At 37.1% G+C, this 12,444-nt stretch overlaps 1 protein-coding gene across 2 annotated transcripts; it reads right to left on the bottom strand.

The window, feature by feature from the left end:
* Window positions 1-4,313: 4,313 nt before the first annotated feature.
* LOC109049933 (homeobox protein TGIF1-like) lies at window positions 4,314-10,990 on the bottom strand. 2 transcript variants are annotated; one of them, XM_019067598.2, is made up of 3 exons: window positions 10,723-10,990; window positions 8,511-8,740; window positions 4,314-5,936 (listed from the first exon to the last, which is right to left on the bottom strand). In XM_019067598.2, exons 1-3 carry the CDS (start codon window positions 10,736-10,738, stop codon window positions 5,361-5,363), a joined length of 822 nt encoding a protein of 273 aa, XP_018923143.2. In that variant the 5' UTR covers window positions 10,739-10,990; the 3' UTR covers window positions 4,314-5,360. The 2 variants fall into 2 exon arrangements, with proteins under 2 accessions (XP_018923143.2, XP_042607785.1); XM_042751851.1 differs by lacking the exon at window positions 10,723-10,990 and adding an exon at window positions 10,414-10,685.
* Between the last annotated feature and the right edge of the window lie 1,454 nt (window positions 10,991-12,444).

The raw sequence follows: 12,444 nt of genomic DNA, 5'->3' as shown, positions 1-12,444 counted from the left end.
CTATATATCAGGAGGGTTTTATTTCTTTAACTGTGGCTGAATGTAAGTTTGAAAACTTATATCATAAATTTCAACTTTATTTCTCAGTTGTGCTTTATTTCTCACATTGTGACTTTATATCTTACCTAGACAGGTCACAACTATATTTTAACATTGTTATGGCTTATTTAACTTAAACAACGACTCATCCAGCAATAACATTGCTGTCAATGTGAACGGCCACAACAAGACAGGACATTTTCTAATTCTATGGCATTAAATAGCTCCGCCCACTGTGAAATCTCTTTGGTTTATTCTGCTCTTCATAACTTAACATTAAACATCTGATTGGCTGTGATAATGTTACGTCACTCAGCAGTTTCTCATAAGTATGGGCAAATTATCGTGGCAGTAAACTCATCACATCGTGCCCTGTTAGGACATTTTGTTGAACTTGGCATAAGATTCTTTTACAAAATGCATATTATTTAGCATATTTTGTAAATATATAAATGATGAATTATAAAACTCCTTCCTGTCTGCTTACTAATATAGCGCCTCAATATATTCGTGTATATATATATATATATATATATATATATATATATAATGTACATATCTGTGTGTATGTATATATATATATATATATATATATATATATATATATATATATATATATATGTATATATGTACATGTATATATATGTATATATGTATATATATATACATGTATATATGTATATATGTCTATACATGTATATATGTATATATGTCTATGTCTATAAATGTTTGTATAAATGAATATAAAGTAAAATATCAGTATTTATAAGACCCGGATAAACACATTTAAACTTGCAGACCATCATTTTCCTCTTTACCATTGCTTTTGACTTTCAGTAATGCTTAAAATATCATTTTAAATTATATAACTGCAATGTCACAGCTCGATAAATGTAATACATACACATTTTAGTTCAAAACTCAAATTTTGATGAGTAATTTATTCATTACGTTTATAATCACAAGCATGATAGTCTTTATCCTCGGCCAAATCAGTCGTGTGTGTGTGTATGTGTGTGTGTGTGTGTGTTTTCCACATCAAGTGCATGTACCCAAGTGCTTCCTAATTTACCTGAAGGCATCTCTTTTTTTCAACCGATATGTAGCACAGTTGATACTTTACAATATAGATCAGCTAATCTCTTTGTTTTTATTTATACAAAGGTGTATATACTTTCAGCAACCCTGCGGAGACAGTGCAAGTAAACACACGTATCAATGCAGAGCACATAACATCAGTTTATTATTTCTATTTAAGGAAACCTACTTTAACCATTGAATCACACTCTTGTGCTGCTCATGTAATTGATTTGTAAACAGCGCTGCATCATAGTTGCACTGACAGGTTACTCAATACTAGTCAAAACCTAACTGCACTGTCTCATATTTTTCAATAACTGATAATACTAATTTGCACTTGTTAAATATGTTAAATAAACAGAGCTATTTCTTTTTTCTTTCTCAGAATATTTCACTGTGGATAGACACATCACTATATAAATATATATACTGATATTAATTTCCCAGCAGCCAATGTGCAGCCATTCTCTATTTTCATAGACAGTTCAGTTGCATTGGCTTTAGTTTGATCCTGTAGGTGTTTATCTTATTAACTAAACTCTTAGTTCCAGTTATTATGCACTAGAGCCCTTCTACTGTGGTTAATGTTTGTTTGAAATATTATTGATGTTTAAACGCTCGGCCTTAATTTATGAATTTAAGATAGTCATGCACAACGTAGCCTCAGGGGAGACTATATAACGTGTGTATGAGTGTGTGTGTGTATGTTTGTGTATCTGTATATCATGAACAGGTCTTGTACTGGAGATGTTACTGTACCAATTAAAGCATTCAGTATTGATGACAAAATTCCAATTCATGTTGATATTTCTGTATCAATGTGTTCAGTAGTATTTCATGGCATTTGCAGTTCAAATTTACACCAAAATTAGGAATATTTTTGTTTTTGACAATCAGTGATTAACACAAAGGAAATCCATATTTTATTTGTAAAAAAAATGCTATAAATAAAATGATACTGAAATGTTTATTAAAATATTAATTGATTACATTTCATTTTTAGTATTTAAAGAGATATTAATGAGACATAGATATTTTGTGAGACTATATAGCACTTACGTTTTTGCGGAAAGTGATCACAATCTCATCATTTTCTTAACTGTTGTCATTCACTGATGTGAAAATATCAGTTTATATCTGGCAACATGATAAGTCCTGACTTTTTAGGGTTTTATCTCCCAAAATAGAAGTTTAGGCTGTGTATTGTTGCCAAAATGTGGACTGTGCACCCACCATAATGTTTTGGGAAATGAAGGCAGGATATTATGTATTTACTGTTCTAGTTAAAGCATAAACTTTATCAAAATGACTGTGTGTAAATACATGAATGTTCTTCATTGTAAATGTAACCTACATCTAATGATATCTTACTACTTACATTTTGTATTTATTGTAACAACACTGTTGATGTTATGGCACGTGTGAAATTTTGATCATTAAAACATTACAGATGCTCACAGCCATGGAGTGATTCATTTCCAAATAAATGTTTGTTCTATCCAGAATGAATGAATGTTTTACATGGAAGCCTGTTTATACATTTCCTACTTTTTTTCTCACAAGTGCAACTTTGTATCTTACAACTGTGATTAATATCTTTTGTAACTGTATTTATTTCTCAGAATTGTGACTTTAATTGTCAATGTTGCGACATATCGCAATTATAAAAGTCCCCAAAATTCCAATTTAATCTCTCATAATTGAGACATTTATCTCAGAGTTGTAACTTTATTTGTCATAATTGACTTTATTTCTCCCAATTGAAACCCAGTCTCACAACTGTTTATATTTCTCAAAAACTTTTTGTAAGTGTTGCAGTATATCTTAAAATTATGACTCTCACAATTATGACTTTCATGTAATTGCAATTTTTTTCACTTATGTGACATCTCACAAGTACAGCTTTATATATCACAGCTGTGATTTTATTTCTCGTATTATATATACTGTGAGTTTTCTCACAATTTCCCTTATTTCAAGTAATTGCGACTGTTGTAACTTTATTTTACACACTTGCAACTATTTCGCACAGTTCTGACTTTATATCCCACAATTTTTATCTCATAGTTGCAACAATTTCATATAACTACATCACTTGTTGTGACATCTCACAATTATAAAATCATATATCACAGCTTTCATTTTATTTCTCGTAATAGATAAATAGCTCACAATTGTGACATTGATAAATCATAGTTGTCTTTATTTCTTGTAATTGCAACAAGTTGACTATCACAATTTTAAACTTTTTTTTTTTGTCTTCGTCTCATAATTGTGATATGTAATGCTGACTTGCATATCTTTTTTCCTCACAGTTTTGACTTTATATCTCACAATCTTGCTGATTTTAAACTTCCTAATACCTTTGACACACTTTCCTACTATTAACTAGCAGGAAAACAGATCTCCTTTGACTCTTATTAGTAGACACCTTCAGGCATCACCCACAGATAAACCCAGACAACATCTAATGTGTGAGAGACATCCATTCTATCCAAAAGTCTTCAGTATTATAGAACGTAATGTCTTTTTAAATATAAGTGTTCGGTTAATGAACTGCTTTGAGCTGCTAATCACTTTGATCACTAGTTGCCAGCTAGACCAATGACCCTTTGAGTTGTTTGTTTGGATCTCGGCCCAGTGAGAAGTCTAAAGTAAAGAACAGCTGTCTAACCGAGTGTGATTGAATATCCAGGACAGACGTGTCCCTGCTAATCCGTCTTTATTGTCTGTGCTCAGATACACAGACATGCACGCTCTCACAGACGCCATCGTTGACGTCTGGTTTTAGCTACCGCTAATTAAATGCAGGATTATGCTAATTGGTGTTCTTGTGAAGCTTACACACACAGAAGAATGTCAGTATGATTTAGCAATAGCCTGTAGGAACATGCCATTAATATGTGTGAGATGTCAAGGCGGTGTAATCGGTATAAATCACCTCATTTGGATGTACCTGCTCATGCTGCCTTCTGCTTTAATGAAGCATTCCACCTATTCTGTCAGGCAGGCCTTACATGCCATTTCATTTTTCAAACACTACTGGAAAGAACTGTCATCTTAAGGCTAAGCTTTCCCATGCTACTCTTTGTTTAGAGGTAAAAAAACAACCTTGAATGCAAGAACCTTACTACGAACACACTTAGAGGACAATGTAGTTAAAAATAAGCTGAAGAAAGGAGATGAACGCCCAATTTGTAGAAAACAAAACTTTATTTAAACACCGTGTGACCCCTGTTTGCCACATACATTGCACAGTAAGGAAGAGAAGTCACATCATTGGGCATCATGTCACATTGGCTACTGTAAATGCACTGGTCTAAGGTCCCAAAACCTTGAAATCAACATATTTGGTGACATAAAACCATTCTTTTCTTTTATCCTCTGAAAGTGGTCTCAACTTGATAAACCAAAAAAAGAGAAACAAACAAACTTAATACAATTCATGTAGTGTTCATTCTTCCAGCTCATTTGTCCAAGGTGTGTGTGTGTGTGTGTGTGTGTGTGTGTGTTTAGGGTTGGGGTGGGGAGTATGTGGGCACATTCACTGGCCGTTTCTACACTGAGTATTCAGAGGAAATCTCAGACTATAGTTCTGCTACATCTGAATATCCCTCAAGAGTAATGAAAGGAAAAAAAGAATCAGAAGCATCAGAAACTTTACAACAAAAAACAATGCAAAAAACTGAACATCTATGAGACACAGAATGACCCGGTGCAGTAGTGATTAGAGTCTGTCGGAGAGAAAGCTAGAGTTGATAAGATACTGAGATGACCTGCCATTTTGTGCAAAAAAAACGAGGCAGAATATCAGACGTGTTCTCTAAAAATGAGGCAAAATCCACAATCATTGAGCCGAATCTCTAAAAACGAGAAAAAAAGACTCATGAGGAATGGGAGAAGAGCTTGTCTACTTGTAAAAAATAAGGAAAGACAGGAAGTCATATTACTGTGTTTGGTTTTGGTCCCCTGTGTACAAAACGAAAAGATACTTATTTATTTACATATAAATGGAATACAAAAGAAAGAACTGACTTGCCAAGGCACCTTGAAATGCTTTACATAAAGGAATCCTCATCAATTTGATTTACATTTACCAAAAATAGAAATGATCAGGCCATGCTTGTTTGCTTTCTGTTGCTCAGTCAAGTTTTTTTGAACTCCCTGTGGAGTTCGGTTTTGGGGGGCAAGAAACAAACATCGATGAAGCTTTTTCATTCATCCCTCCGTCTTTTCTGTCTTCAGGCGAGGAGCTGTTTGGCCTGCAGCTCCATTTCTGCAGCCCTCTTCAGCGCCACGTCAACCAGCAACTGGAAGCCGCTGAAGTCCTGGGTGAGGTCGGGCGGGGTGGGCGGCGGGGTGTTGAACAGGCCGCTCTGGGGGCTGACGTTCCCCTCCCCGCGACACCCGAACAGGCCGGCCGCATCTGTGAGCGGCAGCTCCGTGGCCCCCTCCACCCCAAGGCGCGTCGACGTGCCGATGCCTTGCGTGGCTGTGGTGATGGTGGTGTGGCAGATGACGGAGGGTCTGGGTATGACAGGTCCGGGTGAGGGGGGTGTTTTGGGGGACTGGGCCTTTTTGGGGTAACCGTTAGAAGTGGGCGTGTTGCTGGTCGAGTGAGGTGAGCCGGGTTCGTAGCTGTTGCGGTCCTCTCCGTTAGCGAGCAGACCGTGTTTTGGGGACTGGGAGTTGTCACTGAGCATCTCGCCTCCCTTGCTGCCCCGTCGCGAGATGGTGAACTGGTTGGGGTCCTTGCCGTCTTTCCGGAGCATCTCGGGAAGGAGTCGTCGCCGGGCATTTATAAACCAGTTGCACACCTGTTATGATACATCACATACAATAATATATTGATATCACATGACAAATTTTCTCCACCATACTGTCATAAATTTTTATTCTGTTAACAATATTTTTTTTTTACTTCCATAACATACATTATGTCCTACAATCCAATAATGAAAATGTTGTTTAAAAAAAAAAAAGTTTTAATTAATTATTAAATTAATTATTTTTTAAATGTAATTAAAAAATAACTTAAATTATGATACATTAAATAGGTAAAAAGTTACATTTTAATTTAAAATAAACAAATGTAAATAATTTTTAAGGAACCAAATATGACTAAGGAAAAGTAACCTCACATTCTGTCTAACTTTTACCACTTCTTAATTTTCCAAAGTTCAAAGCCTATAGTCCTAAAAAACTTTTTTTTTTTGTTTGCACACTGTCTCGCTTGAGTTTAAAATGGAAATTCATGATGCTGTATTGAGTTAACATGTGACGGTTCACTGACTCTATTTTTTGTTTTTCCTCTTTTAAAAAGCTGAGATGGCAGTTGAAATCAGGAAGCAGTCGGCGGTGAGGATTTCTCTCAATCACCTAAGTAACAGTTTACCTTTATCCCTCAAATTGTGCTCTTTGTTGGGCCTAAGGCCTTTAGGCCTTAATCTTGCTAATAGCGCTGTATCTTTCATGGCTCTGGTGAGTCTCACCTGAGGGGCGTTGAGATCTACTCTAATGCAAATCCAACATTTCAGACTACAGAAAACACATGTGAACGCTTGACTTCAGTGTGGATCTCCACAAAAGGCCAATTACTACCGTGAGGTAGCAGCCGGGTGTTAACACCTTTAGTTTATATCAACAATTGAACTCTGTTGGCCTTTTTAGTCAATGCAGATTGCGCAACACAGGCAACTGATAGTTTACATGAAAGTTTTACTAAAAATGTGCAGAGATTTAAATCTAAAATAAACTCTATTCATCTAGGACCATCAAATAAATAAATAAAAAAAATCAAAATTCTTTATACAGGTGTAATTCATTCTTAATGTTGGATTTTATTTTATTTTATTGTCTGTTTTGATAATAAAAGTAGTTGTACACACCCAGGCAATACTGTAAATGTTAACAATCCCAATTATATTTCAAACTTTACATTTTCAGCCTGGTATATTTAAACTTAGTACACTTGCTACAAGATAGCAAAGCTGTTTTGCCTTTTACAATTCTATTCTGGCATACATTCCTAATACACACACTTGTCACAATGCTATAATGAAATAACTTGAGTTCTAACTATTCTCTCTCAGTATCTAAAGAGCCTGTTTTCAAGATTCAGTCCTCAGTATGGTAATGTTCCTATATTGTCTTCCAGCGAGTCTCTTCAGAAGAGAAGCCTCTTTGGCTCTCTGGGTAATGGGGCTGTATTGTGTATCCAACGGTCCGCCTGAGCCTGGTAGTCTTCACTATGTTAATGTGTGTGTATTGTGTCTCCCTATTGTTAGTGAGACAGCTGGCTGAGCGCAGGGGAAATTCCTGGCCCAGTGTCTGAGCAAGTCTCTCTCTCTTTCTTTCTCTCTCCCTCCCTCTCTCTCTCTCTCTCAATGTGGCCACATCTCAGATGACTCAAAACAGTAATTCACTCATCTGTCCACAGGAATTCTCTCCATTGACTGCATTCACAGGAAGTGTTGTTTATATGACGCTAAAACTCAGCAGGAACAGAATGTGTAATCTTAAACGCATTAGCGCTAGCAAAAAGAGCTGACTCTTTCTTTCTTCTGACACATTTTTTGGCTCTCTGCTAGTTATGACATTGAACCTTTCGGTTCACATGTCAGTTGAACTAGACATTAATGATGGCTAACTGCTCTCCTGTGAAGCATATAAATAGATTACTGATCAACAAAGCAGAAAACTGAAAAATTCCCCTTCACATTCTTGACGGAAACAAGCAGCCGTGAGAAACTTCAGGCCTTCTCTGAAGCATAACTTCAGAAACTGCTTTTGGTCATTCAAACCCTTTTTATTCAGGGTTCCCAAACCTTTTAGCCAATGATTTTAGATGACATTTTTTTTTTTTTTTTTTTTTTTATATACAGCGTTTTAGATATAGCATTCACAAATGCAATTTCAAGAGATTAAAATACTTCAGAACAAACTAAAACTAGAAAAATCTTCACTACATAATTTTTGTTTTCAGATTTTTCTAGACCTTGTAACAGTGTTGTTGTTGCCTGAATTATAAAAAAAATAAAATAAATACAAATTTTAAAAAAAACAAAAAAAAAAATAAACAAAATAAAAAAAAAAAATAAAAAAAAAAAAAAGATTGTAAAAAAAAATTCAAAATAAATACACACACAAGATTTTTTACACACATATATACACACCCATATATACATATATATATATATATATATATATATAAAAATACCGACTGAATGTTAACACTACCTGATAATCCAAGTTTTCCATAATCATTGAAAATTTGTATATTCTGATTGGCTGGGTGACATTTAGTTTTTCTTTTGTTTGTTTGGGGTGTTTTTTAGTTTCCTTGGACAGTACTAGGCCACATACACACACTTTCTGAAAACGTTCTGTACCTGTAGTGTGGAGAGATGGGTCTGCTTGGACAGCAGGGCTTTTTCCTGCTCTGATGGATAGGCATTGTAGCGGTGTTGGTAGAGCCAGTCCCGGAGTATCTGTACTGACTCTTTGGGCAAGTTTCCTCTCCTCTTCCTCTTCCCTGACCCTCCTCCATTTGAAGAGAGGTCAAGAGGCACATCTAAACTGTCCTCGTCCTCTGTCTCACTTCCGGACATCGCCAACACACCTGTAATCATGAGACGTGAAATATTACCATTTAAAAACTATGAATTTTACAACATTATCCATTTTATATGTGCACACGAAGGCTCCGAGAACCAGAAAAAGTATGAAGTTAGGTTTATGTATAAGCAATGTATTTGTAAAAGTCAGGGAACGAGTGTGTTTCAGGGAACGAGTAAGCTGGGAATCAGTGTGTACCCATGTGTGTGAAGGAGGACAAAAGACACCCAGTCAAACATCAACCCCCCAACCCCTGCTGAGGACCCTTCTCCTCCCCCTATCCTACACACACTGTCTCTCCCTCCAAAATGCCAACCGCTGAACGCTACACAACAGCGCCTGGCCGTCTGTATGCATGTATAAGCGTGCGTCTGAGAGAGAGAGTGTGTGTGTGTGGCAGCTGATGTGTCACATCCCTGCTGTCAAGCAAAGCCATGTGATTCATGGTTGGAGCGGAGGCGTCACAAAGACTGTAAACGGTGTCAATGTTTCATTGTGCCTTTGTAAATACTGGATGTACGCTCACAAAAACTGGAACAAACTATGGTTAAAGACACTGTTTTGCACTTAGCTCACTTAAAGGGCCAGTCAACCTATTTTCACACTCAAACCTGCATTATTATTTTTTTCTATGAAGCACAAAAGCTGATGTTTAATAGAAAAATAGCATGATTCACTATTCACTTTAACAGTATGAAAAAAGTGAATCATGACTGAGTGTAACTAATGCCTACCATCCCCTTTTGTGGAAAACAGAAAGTCATGCAGGTTTAGAATAACATGAAGGTGAGTAATGATGACACACTTGATTTTGGGTAAACTACCCCTTTAAATGCTGATCTGAAAACTTTCTCCTGCTTATAATTATGCCTTGAATAGTATTATTTGTTCCTACTTATCATAAACCGGTTAGTTTGTCAATAACACGTTTGGGGGACTTTTAGTTCATGTGCACTCTGTAAGTGAAACAAAACTTTCCCCAACTTCAGCTCGAGCGCGTGGGACTCTACACTGTCTAAAAACGAAACAAGTGAAATCACTTACATATCTATCTTTAATGTTGCGTGAGAAAACGAAATGATGAAGATGAAGAGTAATTTTATAGTTGGCCTACAAGAGGAGGAGGATGGGGGGGAGGGGAACCTGTTGCAAATCTCAAGACCGAACAAAAGAATGTCGCTTGTGGGACATTTCAAACTCTGGTTTTTCGACTTTTCACAAGATGAAAACTTATAATATCACGTCAGGTGACATATGAAAAGCTGACACGAGTCTCTACAAGGTTAGAAGCCATAATATATGAGAAACATTAACTTAATAACAGAGAATAACTCGGGTTCTATTGTGTGCTGTGAGAAACACGAGGTCGGAGGGAATGTGAAAGCGTCGCCTCGAGGAAGCAGCGCGAAATACACAAACTTCACAAAAGGAGGTCAGGAATTATTGTTGCACATTTTAGACCGCTACACAATGTTCAAATGCGGCGAAAGCAAAAAAAAGAGCAGTCGTCAAACTAAAAACGACACTTGGAAAGTTCCCTTCATATTCCTATAACAAAACTTGAGTCAGTGTTATGAGAAACTGAGCGCGTGAACATTTTTTTCCAAGCCAAAGGCGTTCAACAATTACACGAAGGCATTTTATACCTACTGCACAACGCGCATTAGAAAGAGTTACCTTTGAGACAATTTGAAGTTATAGTTGTAGACTTCCTGAAACACCTCAAATAAATACGACTATTACATGAGCATGTCTGTACAAAATAAAAGCTTTCATGTTGTGAATAAAAACGCGTTAGTAACGCGAAACGGCTCGTTGTGACAGCCCGCCAGCACATGGTGAGAAAAAGGCTGTTTTGTCTGCAGCGGAAAACAATAGCAGTATGCCAGACATTTTCTGTTCAACCATCATCGACAAGTTCTATCCAGTTGTTAAAATCACCAATAAAAATCTAACATATATCGACCATATCGCGAAGATACATACCCTTTTTGGTCTTCATGTCCGTCAAAATTCCCCTTTTCACGTTGGCAACAAGGAGGTCGATTCTTCCTCGCTTTAATCACACACAACTGTATTATTCCTGATTGTTGCTAAGTATCGAGCGAAATACTTCTTTTTGTCGAGGAATCGCCGCGGAGCGCGTTTTTCATTTGTCGGAGACGCAACACATTGTCGGGTACCTGGGACAGGCTGCGCGTCTCATTCAGTGTGTTTGATGTGGAAACTGGGTGACAGCTATCTTTGACAGCTGCGTGACTCAACGCGGTTAGATCCTCCCCCTCCGAGGGCAAGAGGGAAAAATCTGACATCAGACGTACAAAAAGGATAAAAAGAGACAGAAAAAGGGCTTTTTTTGACAAACCGATCCGAATCTTAAACGTGTATAGAGAAAGATCCAGCGGAATGTGTTTGTGGAGACGTGTTTTGGACATTGAATTGGATCTAGTTCCTGCACGTTTCCCTTTAATGACTGCGGCAGAGAGACAGGAAGCTGGTTTATTATGAATGTAGGCTAACATTACCAAGAGGCAGACACATGGCAGGGATATATTTGGGACTGCTTTCATCAGCATTAGGCGCCCTACTCCAAAACAGTATTTTTATGGAGCTTTGTTTTTCTGTCACTGAGATGTTTGGATGTTACTTGTGTTTATATGGCAAAAATTGTGTTACTGCAGGATAGTGTTGATTTGTTATCAGGTGCAGTGCGGCATTTATTTCAGGTGACAGATGTCCATGATGCTGTTGCAAGAACGCCAGTAGGGACTGAATTCGAATGTATTAATTTTGGTTCCCATTTTGGGGAAGCATTTAGGGAGTTGGCCGTATTAATACTAAATAAAAAATACTAAATAAACAAAGCTTTATTGTTTTTATATGATTCCACTGATTACTACAAAACATGGGCTACTATGTGTATTTAAATTATGTGTAATTTAATCTCGCGAGTTTTCAGTAGGCCTACAAATAACAAGGTGACAGTTGTTGTTGTTTTTTTCGATTTGATTTTACGTTGCGAAAGTAATAACTTGCTGTCAGGTGAGTGAGTCAGATTTATTCAATAAAGTGTTTTCATTCACTAGAAAGAGTCAGATTCATTTCACCAGGACGTTAAATCTGTGTGAATCACTAAAAAGATCCGAGTCGTTAGAATCATTGGTTCGAAAACCGGACTATACTGGTAGGCGCTGTACATGTTTTTAATTCATTAAAAAAGAACCGATTCAAAAGTGTCATGATTCGGGGCTACACTGGCGCTTTAGATTTAGTAGCGGTTGTGCGCTGATTACAAAACACTGTCATAAAATGTGCGCTCCGAGTGTTCTAGAACCTTTAAATAATTCGAACGCCATGAACAAATGTACAAAATGGAACATTTTGATTCTGAATAAGTATTAGTTCTCGGTTCCGCAGCAGCTCCATTTGTAAACCGTGCGTGATGCTTCCTGTTGGCGCAGCCCTGCGTGATTCCCAGTTGACCGTTGGGATTAAATGGTTGTAAAGCAAGAATCGCTTGTTTCTTCAGCTGTCCTGGTGACGCGTCCCTAATTCAAATCACAGCAGTCTCAGAATTCTTAACGCTGATTATCTCTCTTGCGTATGGAGCCCTACGTTCATCTGTTGTTGTTCCAGTTTGGCGCTTGAACCAAAACAGTCCAGATTTTTGCAAATCGTGCTCACATGCACGTTAGTGTAGCCATCATT

The sequence above is a fragment of the Cyprinus carpio genome, chromosome B24 (assembly GCF_018340385.1).
Source record: "Cyprinus carpio isolate SPL01 chromosome B24, ASM1834038v1, whole genome shotgun sequence".
NCBI classification, from domain to species: Eukaryota; Metazoa; Chordata; class Actinopteri; order Cypriniformes; family Cyprinidae; genus Cyprinus; species Cyprinus carpio.
This window is presented reverse-complemented; position numbering and strand designations above follow the sequence as displayed.